Genomic DNA, 22662 nt, shown 5'->3' on the forward strand with positions numbered 1-22662 from the left:
GTAATTGTCCATACCCAACTCCCTGATCATAGGGGAGATTTGTCTATAGCGTCACATGCCTGAATTTACGTAAAAGACTTAATATAGTTGGCACAACACTTTAAACATCAACCATTTTTCTTTGTTCCTTATTTTACCACTTTATAATTCACTACTAGAGATGAGCGAACACTCTTCGGATCAGCCAATCCGAACAGCACGCTCCCATAGAAATGAATGGAAGCACCTGTGACGCTGACTTTGCCGGCGGCCGGCTGGCGTCACAGGTGCCTCCATTCATTTCTATGGGAGCGTGCTGTTCGAATCGGCTGATCCGAACAGTGTTCGCTCATCTCTATTCACTACCATATACACCAGTACATTATGACAAAAGAATATGGAGTAGATTGGTCACCCTCGGTCTTGATATGTCCTTAATTTACAATGCGGTTCATGATACAATCCTTGTACCGATATGGAAATCTAGGCCAGGTCAATGGGGACACAGATTTCACTTACCTATGCCATAAATGATGATAAATCTGGTCGGCCCAATGACTACACCCACATCTCATCCCTTTTCCAAAAAGAGGTGAAGGAAGTTTAGAAACACAAATTTTGCTGCAAGTAGTGTTTCAAAAGTTGCATCAGTGAGGTTGGTGACTTTTTCATACCAGAAAACAGCGTGAAACAATAAATGCATCCAATAATAATAATAATAATAATAAATAATAATAATAATAAAGTTGGAGCAAAATTTTCAGTTTCAGATGTTGTGCTACCTGTAAGATTGAGGCCTTAACCCAGAACCCGGCATATCAACTAAGCCCAACAGATTGATAGGTTAGAGTCACGTGAACCCAGCAGTGTTTTCCCCTTGTGAATCACTGTCTACATCACTAAAGATATCAGTGTTTTTTTCCAACAGGCAAATTAAGTCTTTGGAGCAATGGGGATGTTGCCGCTTATGTTGGAGCAATGGCATCGTCCTTGTTGATTCAAAGAGCTTATTTGAACATTGCCAAAAATGGAGAGAACACCTTTGATTCAGGTGACCCTAACCTATCTATCTGCAGCTCTGGTTCGATATGCTGGGCTCTGGTGACCCTAACCCATCTATCTGCGGGTCTGGTTCGATATGTCGAGCTCTGGTGACCCTAACCCATCTATCTGCGGGTCTGGTTCGATATGTCGAGCTCTGGTGACCCTAACCTATCTATCTGCGGGTCTGGTTCGATATGCCGGGCTCTAGTGACCCTAACCTATCTATCTGCAGGTCTGGGTCGATATGCTGGGCTCTGGTGACCCTAACCTATCTATCTGCGGCTCTGGTTCAATATGCTGGGCTCTAGTGACCCTAACCTATCTATCTGCAGGTCTGGGTCGATAGGCCAAGCTCTGGTGACAGACTCTCTTGAGCAGTAGATCCCAGATTTTTATATTATTACATTACAGAGCTGCTACTAATACACTCACCTAGTTAAGGGGGTGACCATATTAGACAACCATTTCTTTATTTTTTATATTAAGAAATATTGATCATAATTCTTGTTTTCTTCAAGTCAAAAATTTCTAGTCTGACCCTCCACTCAGAGGACCAGCCATCTGCTGAAAACATTGGACACCTATTGATTTCCAGGGTGCAGAACAATAATGGACATTTACAATGCAGTATGGATGATGACAGCCGACCATAGGGGCACCTGGAGGTGACACCACTGGCGGGAAGACCTGATACATGACATAAGCTTGTCCACCCCTATACAGTGACTGCACACCAAGGCGTCACATAGCACAGAAGGTGCACTTGTTACTTGGTGTGACCCCATGTTAAATAGCAAGGTGAACTTCAGACCTTCCATCGGAGAGAAATAGGGCTGTTGGCAGTGACTGGGTTAATATTTAGCGACGGGTCTGATTAGTAAAGTGCACAACTAAAATATTCTGAATGCCGAGACTAAAAATAAAGTTCCAAATTGACTATTTTAATGCTTAATTGACAGAGTCATAATCTGGAGCATGAATGTGTCCCATAACGTGGTGCGTTAAGAATGTGTTCCAGCAACGTTCAGCTCGACTACTCCCGTGAGCGTGCACTGTACATCCATCCCAGCCCGCACTGCTCACCACTTATTATTCTATCAAGCTTTCAGCGGTCATCTACCTGCTCTCCGCAATGCTGACAAGACGCTTACACACACAAGCAGATCAGTATATATTCCAGCTATTAGGTCAGGTTCACACAGGCTGTTTTTGTCAAGGATTCCTCTGCAGTTTTTACAGTACTGGTAAATTGTGCAATGACTGGAATTTTGTAGTTCGTGATTTTCCACTCACATAAAAATGAAAAATATATTTCTGGCATGATCTAGGTGCTCGCAGGGGAATGCAAAATGTATGGTCCACACACAGCGGAGTATGGTACAGATCCAAAAAGTATAGAGGAACCATTAGGCCGGGTTCACACTGGGTTTTCCGGTCCAGAACCTGAGGCGGAGGACCAAAAACGGGAAGCCGCGACTGAATACCAGTGCACTGCACCGACATCCAGTGACGCACTCCGCTCCGGATTAGGCCCAAATGAATGGGTCCAGTCAGGAGGAGGGAGTGTCTTCAGGAGGAATCGCGAGGCGACTCCGCCTGAAGAATGAGCATGTCTGTTCATTTTCTGGGAGCTGGAACAAATGGCTCCCAGAAAAAAGAACTGACCGGCTCCCATTGATTTCAATAGGAGCTGTCATAGGCAGATACGGCCTCAAAATCCTGATCTAAAAACCCTGTGTGAACTTACCCTTAGACTGCATAAACGGGAGGGTGTATGTGGGGTTTATCATGTAGTATAGATTTTGCACTATTCACTTCTCCATCACTGATGACCTGGATGGGATGGGGTGGTGACTACTTCACCAGGTTGGACGGGGGTCGAGGAAAATCCATCCTGTCCAATCTATCATTTCCAAAGTGTTGAGGAGCCATCAGACAACATGCCTTATTAATTCTTCAACATTCAACTCAAAGAGGTTTTCCAGATAAATGGGAGATCGTTTGAGATCAGTCCTTAAATTGGGCCAGAACATAAAGACAAACAGTCTTTCGGTATAAAAAACTCCACAAACATTGCTATCATTACACCCGGCAGGTTTCGGACCACACCGATCACATAATGATAACCAATCCTAGGTTATCAATATGTAAGTTGATAAACCCTTTTAAGCTACAAATAAGACTAATTTTGACAGGACTAGCCAACCATCTAATGTGTATGGAGGTCTCCCAACTTTACCCTGATAGCTGATGTGGGATAGATAAGGATCAGGCTGATACGTTTCAGCATTAATGATAGTTTTGGATGGCTGTGCTTAGTATTGGACCCCAGCCACATTCATGAAGTTGACATCCTCAATTACAAGTGCCAGGACCCACCAATCACATATTGAGGACCGATCCTTGGTCCTCTATATAGGAGTTCCAGAAAGACCTTTTAAATTGCCTATAGAAATGAGATTAACTCTCTAATATATATGTGGAGGCCTCAATGTTTCTCTAATGGCAGATGTGGGTTGTTGGGTTTCAACATGCCTGATGCTTCTGGATGGGTCTCCACATGTTTTGTGCGGACACCACGCTGCAAGAAGTACTTTTCTCTCCACATGACTTGAGTGGACACTGCGCGGAAAACACACGGACGCCATTACAGTCTATGGGGTCCATGTGGTTTCATTGCTCACTGCTTTTTAATGTGTTCGCTATTCCATTCGGGGAGTCCGCTTGGGGACCACCGGACACAGATGTGAACTGGGCCTTGGTCTAAAGAAGGACTACACAAGATACTGTGATAAATCTGGTGTTGTATTAGCCTGTCTAGTCTACGCTACACTGTCTAAATATTAAACAGACTTAGTAAATCTGTTCAGTGCAGATTATGTATTTGTTTGGACTATGTGACCCGTCCATATAAAATAACATATATCGTGTTAGCATAAGGAACGACACGTAGGATTTATTACACACAATGTCAAGAACAGTGATAGTGACATTTGTGACCCACACAACATAGCACGTGGTAGCTCTCCAGCGCTGTAAGGGTTAAGTCTTTGCATCTCATACCTCTCGTCCCCTCCCCCATAAGAATCACAATGTCCATATATTCGACCTGTCAAAATTGTTTAAAAGTGTAATGAGTCAGCCTGCCGAAAATAAACTTTATGGCTTCCATTCTAAAGAACAAGTCCAAACACTTAGTGGAAAAATGAAAGAAGTTTACCCTATGTATGGTACACTGTGAAAGACGAGCGTGGCAGGGAGAGCGGGCATGAGCGATGGGGATTCATTCTGATACATTCATTGAACAAACCAGTCGCGGCCATTAGATGATCTCCTCTATTTACAGCTGGAGAGATGCACTTTACATCCACTATCCAAAGAGATTTACTTTCATTAGAAGCCGCGCTACGTGCCAAGTCAGATGCCATAGTCATTACATACCCCGCTGCAAATGCCACACATTACAAGGAGTATTCTAAGCCGTGCTTTAATGTATTGTGATACAAAGCATATCTTTATAAGTACAGTTATTCCATCACCATCGGGTGTATATAAAAAGTACTCAAGGAGCGGCCACAGAAAGGATTTTATTATGTACGTTTCACCCTCGTATTGAAAGACGATCATTGCTTCGATTACGGTTATGATTATTAGAATAAAGCAGCGTAAAATATAGGAATAATCTGTCCAATGTAAAGAAATTATATACAGACTAGCTTCTGCCCATGACTTTGTCTGCAGGTTGTTGGCGTTGATGATCCGCGTTGCTGCTGTCGATGGTTTGCCTGCTTTGGCATTTTGGCAGCTAGCAAGCTGTCCTGCTGCTGACGTTGTTCCTTACATCATGCCTGTGATTGTTCCGGCATCTCAGCAGCTCGCTGGGACGCCATATAATGAGCAAGTTGTTGGTGTTGATGATCCGCCTACTGCGGCGTTTCGACAGCTGTCAAGCTGGCCTGCTGCTGAACTCGTTCCTTGTGCTGTGCCTGTCATTGTTCCGGCATCTCAGCAGCTCGCTGGGAAGCCATATAATGAGCATGTTGTTGGCTTTGATGATCCGCATGCTCCGGCATTTTGGCAGCTCTCAAGCAGGCCTGCCACTGAGCTTGTTTCTTGCACCGCGCCCGTGTTTGTTCCGGTATCTAAGCAGCTCTCTGGGACACCATATAATGAGCATGTTGTTGGTGTTGATGATCCCCCTGAGCCCCGCTTGAGGAGAACTCTGTGACTTCTGGCTTCCTTTATAGCTCTCATTGTTTGCGACAAATGGATTTTCTTTTTCCAGGCATGTTGAAAATTGGCAAACTGACAATTTGGATTAAAGGTGTTTGCCCATGTCAGTTTGTCATCAGTGCCTGAAGCAGATCAGATAATATACAAATGCATGAACACACACTACTGAGGGTTAGCGTGTTTGCATTGAGAGATAACAGCCCTGGCATTCTCAGAAGCGGAGATAAGAGCAGTGTAATATAGTATATGAACATAAATTCATAACACTCATGAAGCTATGTCATTTACCGGGATAAAAAGTAGCCTATGTTTTAATCCAGGTTACAATCTATCTATGTGCCAAATTTCATTCAAATCCGTTCAGCCGTTTTTGCGTGATTAACAAACACACAAACTTTCACATTTATAATATTATAGTAGAACGTAGTATTAAAGGGGTTATTCAGTTCTATCCATGACATAAGACATCAACTTTAGATCTGCGTGGGTTCAACTGCCGGGATCCCTGCAGATAAGCAATACTTTAATAGTGATCGCAGTTGTGTCTCATCAAGTCTATGGGACAACCATTGCAATACTCGCTACAATGATGGGCACTACAATCCAGGTCAACACAGCTGATCTGTGGGTTCCCAACAACCAGATCCCCAGTGATCTGCATGGATAGGACATATTTAAAAAAAAAAAAAAAAATTGAATAACCCCTTTAAAGAAGAAGGAAACCTCCAGTTAATGTCACTCATTGAACATTCATCCTATGTCAAGATTCTTTGTATCTTGATACATCTATATCTGGAAAGACGTGTGGGAACTAGCGTGACTCCCATTACAGTTCCCACAAGCGTTGTCACCCAGCATAGCAGAAAAGAAACTGCGACATAATATAAGGCAGAAGATTTTCTATGGTATGTCAGAACGTCTGGAGCACTTTCACACATAAAACATTACCATGGGTTAGAAATAAAAGTGCTACCCTAGGGGCGCGGGCTAAAGGTAAACCCATCAGTCATGGGTGACATCCAGTAAATTGGCCGAGCTCCTGTAAAGTGAATGGATTGCATGTAGATTTGTCAAAGTCAGGTTTTCCCTGCAGAGGGGATCTGGCAAGGAGTTTTTGTTTGTGTGTCGGGTCCCCCTGACTTTTCACCTGCATATAACAAACCCCTTTAAAACAAGATTCAGGGTTTTTTCTAAGCCGTTTTACTTTCCTCGGGGTAACATTTATCATTGTATTTTCTATACAAGAATATTAGGGCAACCATCTTGCATGAACTGCTCAGTATTCAGAGACCCACATGGACCATAGGAACTGGAGAGGTCCATTGACTACTGTGAAGGAGTGTTGTGGGCATGCTCTGTGCCCTGTAAAGAGGTTATTGTACAGGGAAGGTAGAAGGTCCATCACTTTTATGTGAATGTGTTAGGGCCAGTTCACATGGGGTTCCGTGTGAACACATTCCGTTGCGGCTTTCCGCTCCGGATTAGGCCCAAATGAATGGACCTAGTCTGGAGGGTAGTGTCGCAAGGCGGAATCAATCAGCCGCGGAATCCGCCTGAAGAAAGGGCAGCTCGCTTCTTTTTTCCGCAAGCTGGAAGAAACTGCTCACGGAAAAAGGAAAATGACCAAATCCCATTGATTTCAATGGGAGGTGGCAGGATTTTGATGGGGATTCCGCGTCAAAATCCTGACGATTTTGCCGCGTGTAAACTAGCCCTTAGTGATCTGTAGATGACACTTTACATTGTAATCCTTCCAGCTATGATAATAAGGCTAAGTTCACACTACAGTCGTAATGAACGATATTAGGCTTGGTGGACAGAGTGAAGACTGCAGGGTTTTAGGCTTTTTTATACAATGACATATAACGTAACCAATTCTTAAACAGTATATTTAATATACTGATTGAAACAAAAGGTCATTTTCTGATGATACATTCTCTTTAAGGGCAGCCTTGGGGTATTCCCATCTTTAGGATATGCTATAAATACCTGACATGTGCAGATCTCACCTACTGTGTGAACAGCACAAGGACGTAAGGCATATCATTGTTACTACATGATGTAAAGACGGGTTTACGATTAGAATTAGGATTACAGATTTGTAAGGCAGTAATAAAGGGTCATATTGGAAAAAAAAAAGATACATGTGATCCAAATATAACAACAATAACAATACCCGTCTACATTATACATAGACCACGCCAAAAACTCATAGTCACAGTGCTCACGAGCTCAGAACAGGAAGGTAATGTATAGAACGTGACGGACGTCAATCATCCTTAATAGTATAAGTATGGAACAAGAACAACGGCCTGCTGTGCTGTACTTGTTCCCCGGGAATAAATATAATCCACCACTCAGAAACGCCATGTTTTCTAAACTTCCTTATTAGTACATTGTGTGGAAAGTGACAAGGTGATGGTATGACAGTGATGGGATCTATGTAATGCATTGTTACTGTATGTGGGTCTGTAAAGACTTTCTTCCACACCTCTTACAGGTGATATGTGGTATTGCAGCTCAATCATGTGCAGTCAAAGTCATTTTCCAGCCCCAAATGCATTTGTAATACTATCTGGTCTGTGATTGTGTGTCACCCGGACCCCGCACAGATCAGCTGTTCCAGCAGCCTCCAGAATTTGCTGTGGTAGATGGAAAAGTAACAGCTCTGGTCCTATTCAAATAATAGGAGCGGAGCTGCAGCGCCATCCACTGTATAGTGGTCATGCTGCAGAACTACTCATCCACTGCAATACCTTCTGTCAAGCAGAAACAGCTGATCTGTGCAGGGTCTAGGTGTCAGACCCTCACAGATCAGATACTGATGACATATCCTGTTGATAGGATGTATCAGGGATAAGAAAACCCTTTTAATGGTGCTGAACTATAAGATTACACACAGTTTATGGACAGGTATGATACTATTTCATAAAGAGTCACTCTGTGCCTACTTTGTCATTAGTCGCCTCATTCCTATGTTACAAGCTCCATCTAGGTTCCCCATTAGATCATGTGATCTGCAATGTGACCTGTCATCTGCTGAATGGACTGACAACCACTTGGTCTTATCAATGTGACTCCCATTACGGCTCTCATAGACTTGCTAGATCTTCCATCCAGCAAATCGGAAGCAAAGAACTTGCAAAGTTGCTCAACGTTTCATGTAGATTGTAACTAGATATGAACGGTTATACAGTGTTTAAAGGTGACCCTACACTAATCCTATAAACCACAGCTTATAGCGATCACTGTCTAGGGGGATATAAACATTTACACGTTTCCCATCATTTTTACTATATGGAAATTCCATCAGATAAGGTTGTTGATGTTATTGAACGTGTTCTTTTTGGATTCCGCTTATCAGCCCTGTTACCTGTGAGATAAAGGCTCTATGTGATGGATAACTGCAGTATAGCATTGCCTGTGGTCAAGGAATCACAACATGATAAGGACTCTGACATGATAATCCACACTCCATTCCACTAGATCTCATATGGGTTTTTACAACAAATGGCCACAGAAACATGATGCATAAGATAGACTGATTTTTTTTTTTTTTGGAAATGGGGTGGTAAATTCTGATAGGGCTCCTAGGAGAGATAGCAAGAATCCTGCTTACCCTCCCCACACAAAGCGATTGACAGCTTTCCCTAGAATAGTGTATGTACACAGAAGGCTATCAGTCACTGGGTGTGGGCGGAGCATAGTCAGGACTCTTACTGTCTTTCTCAGGAGTCCTGTTAGGATTTACTCTGCTTTTTACTTAGAAAATCCTGCTAAACCTATATAAACCTTTAAAATAAAAAATTCCATGACCACTAAGAGAAATAAAATAATTTCATCTTATTAGTACACCACAACATATAATAAGGGGAACAAACTATACCATGATGGTGGCCAGGAGCAATGGTGAACAATCACAACATAATAGTCAGGATATGTGTAGGGCAGCATGGGAGAAACCTCAGTATAGGACATAACATTGTAGTCTGCCCATTACCCCATAAGGACAAGGATACACCCCAAGAATAAATATAGGAACACCAAGCTTACCATGCCGCACGCTCACCCCAATGCCAATTGCCTTAAGACTTCATCAAGGGGGCATGTAGCATGGTCAGACTAGGATGTTTATAAATGCACATAGCACCAATCACAATGCAGAAGCTCAATCACATGTCTAATAGCAACGTGAGACTACCCCGCCATCTAAATATCAAACATTACATCACCAAGCTCCCTTATAGGATAGCGAAGTCTGCTAGCAAAGAGGAAACACACATAAAATATAAAATATAAAATATAGGTCGCAGGTTCAAATCAGGTGATCAAAGTGTAAAAAGCTCTCTCTATATGAAGGTGAAGAATAAAGTGTGATGGTGAAAGGTGATAAATAAAAGTGCAATAAGGTGTAAAGTGCATTATAATAAATTCATATTGTACAATCCATACATGTATAAATATAAGGGACACCATGCATATATAGACACACCCATACATACTATTAATAAATACAGTATATCGTAATATACAATCCGTACAATAAATGTAAGTGACATGATACATAGATCTATACACCGATGTACAATGAAATACACTAGGACTATACAATATATGACAAAAAGTGTCAAATACTTTCTAGTCTGACCATGTTACACGCTGCCTTCATGAAGCCTTAGGGCGAAACTGCATTGGGGTGAGCGTGTGGCAAGGTAAGAATGGTGTTCATATATTTATTCTTGGGGTATACCCTTGACTTTATGGCAGACTTTATGTTCTATACTGAGGTTTCTACTATGCGGTTTAGTCCTGCCCTACACATATCCTGACTATTATGTTGTGATTGTTCACCATTCCTCCTGGCCACCATCATGGTATAGGTTGTTCCTCTTATTATATGTTGTGTTGTTATTGTGGTATAATAATAAAATGAAATTCTTTTACTTATTTCTCTTAGTGGTCATGGAATTTTTGTTTTTGTTGTCCATAATACATGATTCACGCATTATTAGGTTTATTGGCCCAACCTATTATCTATATATACACCTTTTATCATATGGACCTATACAACACAGAGCTCAGTTTCTTTCTTCTATCATTTGGACCTATACATATAGATATATATATATACACATATATATATATATATATATATATATATATATATATATATCTATCACAGAGCTCAGCTTCTCTCCTTCTATCATATCAGTGCCGCAACTAGCAAAGACTGAGTCCCCCAGCAAGCATTTGACTTTCCCTCCCCCTCACAGCATAGCACCCCCTTTCCTGACCCTCCGCACAGTATAAGGTCCCAATTACACACACAATAATGTCCTAAAGTGGCCTCTAGACACTATGATTTCTCATAGTGGCCCCTCCACATGGTGTAATGTCTTATAGCGGCCCCTGAAAACAGTATAATCTCCCATAGCTGCCCGTCCACACAGTATAATGTCACACCATGGCCAGGCACACAGTATTATGACCCACAGTGGCCCCTGCACACACTATTATCCCCCATAGTGGCCCCTGCACACAGTGTTATCCCCCATAGTGGCCCCTGTACACAGTATTATCTCCTATAGTGGCCCCTGTACACAGTATTATAGCCCATAGTGGCCCCTGCACACACTATTATGCCCCACAGTGGCCCCTGTACACACTATTATGCCTCACAGTGGCCCCTGCACACACTATTATGCTCCACAGTGAGTAGGATTTCTGCCATGTGTGAATATATATATATACTGTATATATATGGATGCATTCCTCATACAAAATGCAGACTCAGCTGGAAGACTCTGTTGGTTTCTTTAAGACCATCCAGACAGCCTCATGTTACCTTGTTATGTTATCACTTGGTGTACTTGGCTCCCTGTAACACCACCCTACAAATCCCTTATGTGCTCTCCAACAAACCACTAAAATGCAACATTCATTTATCTTCACTTTGGACGGTGACAGGAACATCCAGTAAATGATAATAGAAGTGACGCAGCAAAACACAAATTTCTTAGCATTGCACAGGTTAAAAATAGAAGTCTGCAGAAAATGATGAATGGATTAAAAAACCTGTCCAGAAGAGTACAATTCCCAGATGTTGTATAGACAATATATGCAAATGTTTAACTTCACTCACTTTCCGTATCTTATCTGGCCCAGCACAGATACAGGCCTGCACTGCTGATATAGGCTTTCCTATGTGTGCGTGATACATAACAGCTCTGCTCTGCGGCTGGTGAGTTGTCCGGGAACAGTCTAAGTAATAATGGGCGATGTCTATGGTCTCATGCTACACGTAAAGCACAACGACTCTGATGCCTAAATTAGTACTTACTATGGGCGCACGTTGCTGTACTGCTATACAGTGTCAGGAAATACATTCCACACCCTAATGGATCACTCAGAGATAAAGCATACCGCTCTCACCCTGTCCACAGGCCCTTTGGCACATACAGAAATTCCAATATACCAATTGTTCAGCTAATTCACATAAAACATAACATAGAAATTCCTTCTTCAGATCCCATTTTTCGGTGTTTCGTTACAAATTACAATTAACAGTTTGTATTACATTTATATGTTTTTTGGAAAGCCTCAGTGACAACCAACATGGTGTCCATTACTATCCCCATAAGGTTAGCACACATCAAAGCCAATCCGCCCTGCCATACAGAAGTCATTTGCTGTTCTGCAGTCTGGGAAACCCTGGAGAGAAGCAATGGTAGATCATTCCTGGTGCCAAATATGGGAAGCAGATATGGATGTGAGATAAAAGATAACAGATGAAGAAAACGGAGGCCGACACAATAACTTATACTGTATTTACTGATTATTTTTATCTTTTTTTTTTTTTTTTTTTTTTTTTTTTTTACTTTCTACTTTTTACATCTAGGATTGATACAGCTACCCACACATTAGAGGTAAGCTAGCCAAACTTTGTGGTTCTGGTGGGACCAGCTGAGAGTCTTATATACACCGGGACCTCTTGACTCTTTCTCAGTAGATGATATTGGGAAAAAGAAGGATTGTCCATGCTGGGTTTCAGAGGCGTAACATGAAGCTCTTAGGCCCTGATGCCAAATCTGTACCAGGGCTCCCAACTATAATGTATCATTTATAGAACTGGTCTCTTCATATTGGGAAAACACACTTTATTGGCCCCCTAAGGCCTGGTTCACATCTGCGTTCGGAATTTCATTTGGTAGTCCACATGGAGACGCACTGAACGAAATACCAAATGCATTGATAAGCGGAGAGCAGTGAAAGTACACGGACCCCATAGACTATAATGGGGTGTGTTTTCCGCGCGGTGTCCGCACAGAACATGCGGAGAGAAGAATACTTCATGAACTACTTTCCTCTCCGCATGACTTGTGCAGAAAACACGCGGACCCCATTATAATCTATGGGGTCCATGTGCCTTCATTGCTCACCGCTTGTCAATGCATTCAGTATTCCGTTCGGGGGGGCCCCCATGCAGTCTCCCCGAACGGAATACCGAACGCAGATGTGAACCAGGGCTTAGAACCCAGGCCCTGGATACGAGTGCATCCTCGGAAATTCCTCAAGTTATGCCCTGCTCTTATCTTTGTTCTCAGCAAAGATAAGAGGACGAATTTGGGAGGCATAGCTGTTAGCCAAACGTGTATTCAGATGAAGGTGTGTAAGGCGTTGTACTAGACAATGTTGATGGCCTGTTCTTATAAGTAGTTAATATCAGTTTGGTAGGGATCTGACACCTGGCACCTTCACTGAACAACCCCTTTAGTCTTACCCATACACCTTTAATAGTTGTTATTTGTCTGACAGCTATTAGGCTGGTCTTACACGACCATATTCAATGTACGGTCCACAAGTTGCTGATCGGCAACAAAGGCTCCGCAGATGTCCGTGTCCTGCCGCACCCGCCCATAGAGTTCTATGGACGTCCGTGCAGTGCCGCAATTCACGGCCATTACGGACATGTCCTATATATTGCGGACCACGGTTGCAGCCTGGCCACACCACGGATAAAATATCCGGGGTGTAAGAGGCCACATTGAATATAATGTGTCTGCAAATGGTCCGCAATTGAGGACTTACATTACAATCGTTTAAGACCAGCCTTACTCCTAGATACATGCTGAACTTGGTGGTGGTTATCTATCCTGAGAACACAAGGATCAGCCATTAGATTCCATCATGCGTGTGTCATCATATGGTGGATGAGCATTGATAGATGAAATTTGCTGGTTCCGACCATAGTTCTGCTATATATATGGGAGCCTTTACAATACAGAACACTCTCGCAACAAGCCCTCTATATGTATTTAGCTTGGAAGATAATCCAGTCCCAAAAAATGCATAGCAATAATGACACTGCAACAACTGTTGTTTTGGTCAAGAGAACAGGACAGACACAATTTAAGATACATTACATCATTGCCAGCCCAAAACCAAAATTACCCCGGGGGTTTTTGCATTACACATGTCATCGGGTAGAATAAATAGAATCACTTTGTACAGGACAAAATAAGCTTGAGTGAGAGCGAATCTCTACGGACCAGAATACCACGTTGTCACACTTTAAAGAATCCGATACAGTGACAATCGCCTCAAGGGTACACTGGCCTCAATCTAACTTCGTCCATGACCTTTATGCGACCACATCTTTACTATTTAAGACAGGATGCGTCTATATTAGACTTCTTACTCCAATCGCCAACCATTGGCCTTTGTCGATGCCACTACTTAAAAACCGACAACTGTTCACTATTTTAGCGCGCGTCCGCATTCCTGCTATATTTCGAATGGCTGTTTGAACACAGAGCTTTCTCCTTATGGAAATGTGATCAGGGGTTAAGCCGGATTTTAGGACATTTGTTTTTTTTTAAAGTCTGCAAAAAAGCTACACCATGATGACTATCAGCATGGGAATAGGGGAGAGAAGGGGCCGAGCTAGTGAAGGCTGGATGTATAGCCCAGGAGGAATGATCTAAGGCCTGTCATTAGCTGGAAATGTTTGTCATTTGGCTGGTTAACCCTTACACTGCTGCTGTGTTTACCCAGATGTTACGCCGCCATCAATCAACCTTTTTTTTTTTTCGGCACCATGTCAATGAATGCCAACTAGTGAAGCAAGGCATGGTGGCCAATGGGTGACATAACCAAGATATGTTCCTTGCAGTTGTGGCAATGTGCTCTGCTGTGTGGTCTGAACATATACGTCAAAGAAGGACTATAGTGTTAAATAAATATACGCGTTATGTGCATTAAAGTCTGCCAGTCCCTTAAACAGTGGCTGCTATGGGATACATAGATCAATGTATATCTTGTGCCCGTATAGCATACTGTACTCTACCTGCATCTACGCGCCCATATATTTTGCCTGGATCTACTGAAATGATATCTAGTATCTAGAGACCCATATGGAATGGACGGGTTGGATATTTCCGGTCCCATTCTTATCCATTCCTCTGGGATAAGTGGTGCTCCAGTTGGTAGATACTAGAGATGAGCGAGTGGTACTCAATCGAATACCGCGCTGCCATAGGAATGTGTGTAAGCGGCCGAACACCAACAGTTAAGCGTATCGAATATTCACTGCGCTTAACCCCTTGGTGTTCGGCCGCTTACACGCATTCCTATGGGAGCGAGGTATTCAATCGAATACTACTCGCTCATCTCTAGTAGATACCTATCCCCACCTGTCCTATTGCGCATTCAGTCAAGCTGAATGGTGATGTTGGGGTGACATTTGCCAAACTCTCTCTTTACGTCTACGTCATATTAATCCATTGTTCAGTTCTATCATAGGAACAGAAGAACAGACTAAACATTATAGCGGGATCCATCTTTAGATCCTGAAGAACGCCATTGACTTTAATGGGGTCCATTGGGTATTCATGGTTATCTCTGCGGTTTTGTCAGACGTTCACAAGACTTTTTTGTCCTCGATTTAAATGGACTCTGCGCTAGCTGTAGACCCTGACACGGGTGTGAACTTAGGTATATAGAATCGGTCCACGGACAATGTACCAGTATTGTATGATGACAAATAGGATATACTTTAATATCACGTTCTTTTTTTCTTCTTTCTAAAAAGAAAGGGTTAATTTTCTAGCAACCACTGGCGCCTTTAACCCTTACTTCTCCAGGAATGTCACTTATTTTTGCCGTCTCATCTCTACAAAGCGTCTCTCAGCGTCGCCTCTATCGGCGTTTCTTTGGAGTTTGATATAAAACCCATTCTCACCATGGTAACAGCTATACACGGACTGCCAGGGCAATGTAAAAACGCAGCTCTCCTGCCCCTGTCCCTCAGAGCTGGCGCTCAGTCTGCGCTTGTTTGAAGTGTGTAAAGATCTGATGATGAGCAGAGTGAGCGAGCGAGCGAGGAGCGGGGAGGGGAGGCTTGGCTAATGGGATATTAAATATCCTGAAACATGCATTTTCAGCCATGTACTCACAGCTTCTAAAAGCCAATAATGCTCTGGACTTCCTCTATTTAATTTCCAAAGGGGGCTTAAATGACAGATGAGATCGATGCTACTTTCCCATTGTCTGTGGCTCACTTACATCTTCTTAAAGCAGTACAGCAGCCCAACTACATATACATGTGCATATATATATATATATATATATATATATATATATATATATATATATATATATATATATATACACTGTAACTCCTTGCAGCTGGATGCAGCAGTGATGATTTTGTCACTCCACATTTTTGGCATATATTGTTGATACATTCAGTAAGGAATTGTTAGGTTATGACAATCCCTGTTAAGCATGCAGCTTCCTAGAGTGCTTGCACCCCAACACAAATACTGTCGCAACCCCCCACAACTACCATATATCAAAGGGTGTGACTACAGTCTCTGCACCCGCTATAGCTACACCAATGCAGGTCCCCCAGACATAAGTTCATTGTAGGGCCCTTTAGCTATTTGGGTAATTCGCATAGGACCCCTTCCGTCAGGTCAGTATACCCTAATATAGTCAAAGAAAGTGAGTGAGTGTGGCCGCCTATCCATATTATAATGTAGAAAGTTCACCTGCAGCCTCACGCAAGTGCTACATATCACACACACAGCTCTGCTTCATCTGTATGTGTGTTTACAAATGTATATTACTTACATGCACTGTATGTATTATATACTTATATATGTATAAATTATTTATATACACTGTTTTATTTAGATATATTGTTATGTATTTATTTACATTTATATATAAACATATATATATATATATATATATATATATATATATATATATATATAGTGTTATTTATAATATTGGAAATATTTAGATTTACTGTTATTTATGTATTTATAAATATTTATATATTTATTTAAAATTAGTAATATTTATGAATTTACTTATTATATTATTATTATGTGCATATAAATTTATGTATTCATATACTTATTATTTACATATACTTTTATGTATTCATATACTTATTAGAGATATTGATATACATACAGTTATATGTATGTCATTATGTATTTATTTAGATCTGCTGTCACTAAAGAGTCTCCCAGTAGAAAGTAGGAGGACCATAACAACAGGAAGTAGTTGAAAACAGCTGAAAAGTCTTCTGGATCCCCCTTGGGGTGCTTAACCTCATGTTGTAGTATCTTTGGCACACAGAACTTATCTGGAGCTGGGGAACAGCCTCTATTTTTAATACAGTTTTTTTTTTTTTTGTAAAGCTTTGGGATCTGTCCATGTCTTGCTAGAAAGTGAAATAAAGTAAAAGTAATATGTGCATCCTGCACAAACACATTAACCCCTTCACATCCTCGGCAGCATGCAGGCAGCCAGCCCTGTGCCTGCTGTACATCAGGATAAAGCAGCACATTAGAATGACAACACTGAGATCTATAGAGAGACTCTTGCTGTGTACTGTACATACTGTAGCAAGTTCCTCCTACCTTTCAGACTTTGTGAATTTTTTAAAGGACTGCCTGGTGAGGTCATGGTAAGACCTAAAGCTCTGAGGTTCTGCTGAGATGCCCTGCGCTCTGGTGGTCCTTGGTCCAATCTGGGTACTGCTGGGCATAGCCAGAACAGACTGGTACTTGTGCAGTTTTCTTTTCAGTTCCTGGATTTCCTCCTCTTTTTCTGACAAGCGATTCTCCAGATCCCTAATTCTCTCCTCCTTCAGCATGAGGATCTTGGCGAAGTCCTCCTCTAGGTCACTCATTGTGCTGGCAAAACTTAGCAGTAGTCACACAATCCCAGGACAAGAAGAAGAAGAAGGCTCCTAGTAGGTGCTTGCTGCTGGTGAAGTTTTCTTTCTAGCCACTGCTGAATGGACTGGAATGGAAAGGAGGGTGAGGAGTCTGCAAGCTCTAGTGCAGGATGATGAGTGCTAATCCAGTGTCCCTTTTGGGAAATGCTGATTATCTTTCATTGAGAAACCAATTAGAGCTGCCTTCCTCCCCCTGTGAGACCCCTCTAGGATCAATCCATAGAAAGCACAAGTCAGAGCTCCTGAATGTGTGATCACAGGCAGCTTCTCAGTCTACACATCCCACCATAGTCACTCTCCACCACTGAGGAGAAGACAAAAAAAGAGCTTTGTGGCACTCTCAAGTCCTGATCCCTGAAATAGCAACAATTACCATGTGATCTTAAGGGTGACGCAGCTCCTTGTAACAGGATCCTGGGATTCTGCAATCACAAGAAACTAAGCACTTCTTCTAGATGAAAGCCTCCACAGATAGAGATGTCTGGAGCTCAGAGGCTTCCTTCCCACCTAGACTGGAGCTGCTTCTCCTCTGCTGCCTGAGGTCTACATCCCTGGATTCCTGCTGCTGCTGCATAAACCAAGGGACAATCTTGATGTGGTTATCACAGATTTACACTCACAAGAGGAAACTAGGACTCTCTCTAATATGGTAATGAAAGCCAAGTTAGAGGAAGTAGAGGACTATGCTGTGTGGACACAGGGAAATCTCTGTACATCGCTTATATGCTGGCTTATATACTGTACTGCATGTATTGCTGGTTAGGGGTCATTTACAGCAAGGTAAGTGACAGTCAGCTGGATGATGTGACACTGACTTCTGTATGTAATGGTGAGTCGTCGCCCCTTCACTATGGGGTATACCAGTACTTTATTTTTCTATAAAACTAGAACTGAATTAGTTAATGGATATGAACTCTATAAACCTACTTACTTAGACATGTTTGCAAATATCATATCTGATGCATGCTAATAAACTTTACTATATACATGTTGTCTCATCATCATCATCATTATTATTGTTATTTATACAATAAATGGGATTCCAACTAGAAGTGTCAGACTAGTTTTATATTACCACTACATTGTACCATATATATATATATATATATATATATATATATATATATATATATAAAAAATGTTATATTGCATATCCCTCTCTCTCATCCTATACGGTCCATGTCAATGGTGCGCACCGATGACTTGTGTAATATTCTGTACAGGAAGAGTCTCCAAACTTTGTAACTGTTTTCTTTTCCAGCTATATATACCAAAACGATAAAAATATCTCCTTGCGGACGTCAGATTCTCACGCAGAGAGTGACATCTTGTGTTCAAATCGTTTAATGCCAAGACAAGCATCAAGGAAATGTTTGTACTTTCATTCCCCTGAGGTTTGGCTGTACTTTGGGTTGCATGCAAACCAAATTTGGTTGGTTGGAGATTTGAGATCTTCCCAGGCACGTCCTTGAATTGCATAGTGTATACCCTAAGGAGTGCCTGGAAAGTGCGGAACTGCAAAGCCCAGCTAGTCCAGTTTTTAGTTTCATATAAATGTAGATGAGGTTTGAGCGTGTATACTGGAATAATTTAAGGATACAGTCTGTAAAATGTTGCTTGGACCACAGGAGTGGGCAAAGATTCTTGATATATCCATACCCCTATAGGTCATGTTTATATGCATTGTACTGGGCATGTGAATGAGGCCTTTGGCTGCTATATCAGTGTCGTATACTGTACACATTGAATATCATACATGTAGATATATAATTACACTGTAAGCATGACCTGACGTGAAGTGCCTAAGGTTACAGATAATGAATATATATATATATATATATATATATATATATATATATATATATATATAGTCAAATCAGTTCAAGCTCCTCACCCAATGGCTTTATGCAGCTCTCAAACCCCTGAATTTGGTTACCTAGCTGTCAGCTGCAGAAACCATTGCCGCACAAGGCATATCATAGGATTACCAGAACGATTGGTTATTAGAGTCAGAACTATAGACATCTGTCATATATCTGATAGATTTATGACTATATGTGATTTCCCCTATCTGCATTGAGACTAAGGTCCCATGTGGTGCCTTGCGCTGCAGGCAAAAACACAGCGGCGACATATCGGTTTCCTCTGCGGACTTTTTACTTCCATTATACCTATAGGGAAACCACCAGCATTTCCATATGTATAATTGACATTCTGTGATTTCTAAAACCGCAGCGGTTTTGGAGATCGCAGCATGTCCGCTGTACATATTTTACCGCAAAGTAGGGATAGGATTCACTAGAATCCCATCCACTTTGCTGTGACTGTAAAGAAACGTTTGTGTTCCCGGCCAACCCCAGTGTTTACGCCATATGGGGCCCTGGCCTGAAAGAGGTAAAATCCATGGTGAAAATCCGCGTGAAGAAATGGCGCCTGGAAATCTGAACAAAAGATCTGCAGCATTTCCACTACATAGGAACGCACCCCATATTCACACAAATGAGTTTTACCTGTGAAACTTGGTCATGTGTTGACCGGATTTTTAATACTATGATCCGTACAAGACAGTATGTCGCTGGGAGTCAGGGAATCCTAGCACCATAGATACCTGTATTGCTAGCAGTCCCTATCCCAGCATAGTGTTCAGGACGGTAAATCCGGCCATCACACGGATCGTGAGAATGTAGGACTACCCTGTGGGGCTCAGTAGCAGCTCCTGTATATGGAAGGGATTTAAACCCTACAAAAGGTTGGGGTTATTACTGAAATAATTCCCAATAACACACATGCACGGCCTTGATATACTTTACTTGCTCGCCCCAGGGAGAGATCTGTAAAGGTTATCTTGATCTGTATAGAAGTAGGTAAAACCAAAGTGATTTCGGACAAGAGCAGCTGCAAGGACAATAAATTCCCTTCTGCTTCCTTACAGCAGCTGGCAACAGTATGCAGGTGACAGACATGGCAGCTGGTCCTGTGGATGACCACAACATCACCATGGTCCCTGGGAAAGGAACATTCAGGACATTTGATGGCAGCCTTATTTTTGGATGTCTGCCACTTCTTAAAGGAGTGATTCCCATCACAATATAATACATAGTAATAATATGATACATAGGGATAGTAATAATATGACACATAGGAATAGTGATAGTAGTTCCGGAGCAGAACTCTATAGAGTTTATTAATAATGATTTATGGAAGCAAACGTTTGTTCACAGGAGGATATATAAGAAGAATAACTCATTATATGAAGCTTTGATTGTGTTAAAGAGATATATATATATATATATATATATATATATATATATATTTATTAGGAATATCAGTTTTATGTCACATTTGACATAATTATGTTTATATAATTAATAAATATTAATTAAAATAAAATAATTTAAATAAAAAATATAAAATTGGATAAAAATGAGTCCATGGTCATGTGATATACACTCCATAGTCATGTGACAAAGCGGTGATTACAGTACTGTGACTATAACGAGCTGTGCATGTGTTTCCATCACATGACCATAGATTGTCCATCACATGACCATAGACTGTCCATCACATGACCATAGACTGTCCATCACATGACCATAGACTGTCCATCACATGACCATGGATTGATTTGTATCCACTGGAAGTAAGCAGAATGAATGGCAGCAAGTAGAGATCTAGAAAATAAGAAATTGATACAGAATGTATACTGGAAAATCGTACAACTTTTTATCATATAAACAATAACTTTTGTTTGTTAAAACTGAACAACCCCTTTAAGTACCCTTTAACGTGGATTTGTCAACATGGTCTGGTTTATATATAGGTCATTAAAGCATACCAGTCATTTCATTGACATGTAACATTTTTATGCCCTATGCATATCACTATTTCAGCCATTATGGGGGAATGTATTAAGACTGGTGTATCGTATGTTATTCTTAATCAATTCCCAAACTGGCATGAGAGATGCCTAAATTATTAGGAGACTCCGGCCTCACTCATGTGCCAGAATTTAAATGTATGCTAGTTGAAGACGGCCGTACATATCTAGTATAACTCACAGCTGTTCTCCGCTTCTGCCTACTTTCTTATAAATAGAGCAGAACCAACAAAGTGGTGCATCTTTGGCACAAAAATGTCACTCACTGTTTAGCACTGCAGCCTTGCAGCGCTGGAGTCATGGGTTCAAATCCCGCCAGGAACAACATCTGCAAAGAGTTTGTATGTTCTCCCTGTGTTTGCGTGGATTTCCACCCATTCTACAAAGACATACTGATAGGGACAGGACTCACAATCTATATTAAAAAATTTTTTTTAAAAAAAAGTGCTATGCATCAAAGATATGTTACATCGATACCCATATATGCCAGAAAACCGGCACATGTATTATTAAATATCTTGTATTGTGGTGGCTATGAAGTCTCCTATACACGGCACACACAAAAGAGGAGATCCTGTTCACTGCACAGTAAGTGCTTACTTACACAGTAAGTAAGCGGCCATTTTCTTGTAGCCACGGGCATGCGCAGTCAGCTCTGCCCAAGGCCTAGAAGTTTGACTGCCAGCGCCAGAGGAAAATGTGTGAAGAGGCCGTTCCTGTAGAAGATGGAGGCGGCGCTGGAGAGTTCTCTTGCAGCATTGGGGATGCCCCCAGTGCTGTTTGAGCGCTGAGGCCCGTCCCCAGTGCTGTGAGTGAACTCATTTGCATACGGACAAAAACCGTGATTTATACCGAACGGCGGCACGGAGAAGACATCTAAAGGTAGGAGAAGAATAGCCTTTCCCACGTCACATACTCACCAGTCTTCGTTGCTATAAATTCTTCTTTCTTCCGGCTTTGTTGCATCATTGGTGGGCGGGGTTACATATGCAAAGCCAGCGGCGAGATGCCGCTGGCCCTGCGTGCACACTCAAAGATAGTGAGACCAATCTAGCCTTCACAATGCGAATACAGACTCGGCATCCGCCTCTCTCTATTACAGCGAATGCCGGGTCTGTATTCGCATTGTGAAGGCTAGACTGGTCTATGAGTGTGCACGCAGGTCCAGCGGCATCTCACCACTTGGCTTTGCATATGTGAATACAGACCCGGCATCCGCTGTAATAGAGAGGCGGATGCCGGGGAGTGTAGACGCCGGCACAGATGCCCGCAA

At 41.8% G+C, this 22662-nt stretch overlaps 1 protein-coding gene across 2 annotated transcripts in view; it reads right to left on the bottom strand.

The window, feature by feature from the left end:
- PRKG1 (protein kinase cGMP-dependent 1) overlaps positions 1-17637 on the bottom strand; it is a 726550-nt gene extending 708913 nt beyond the window's left edge. For both annotated transcript variants that reach the window (XM_075257507.1, XM_075257506.1), the window contains exon 1: positions 17193-17637. In XM_075257507.1, the coding sequence (XP_075113608.1) occupies positions 17193-17464 (272 nt within the window). In that variant the 5' untranslated portion in view covers positions 17465-17637. The remainder of the gene's footprint in view (positions 1-17192) is intronic.
- Positions 17638-22662: the final 5025 nt, after the last annotated feature.

This window comes from Leptodactylus fuscus, chromosome 10, assembly GCF_031893055.1.
Source record: "Leptodactylus fuscus isolate aLepFus1 chromosome 10, aLepFus1.hap2, whole genome shotgun sequence".
Taxonomy (NCBI): domain Eukaryota; kingdom Metazoa; phylum Chordata; class Amphibia; order Anura; family Leptodactylidae; genus Leptodactylus; species Leptodactylus fuscus.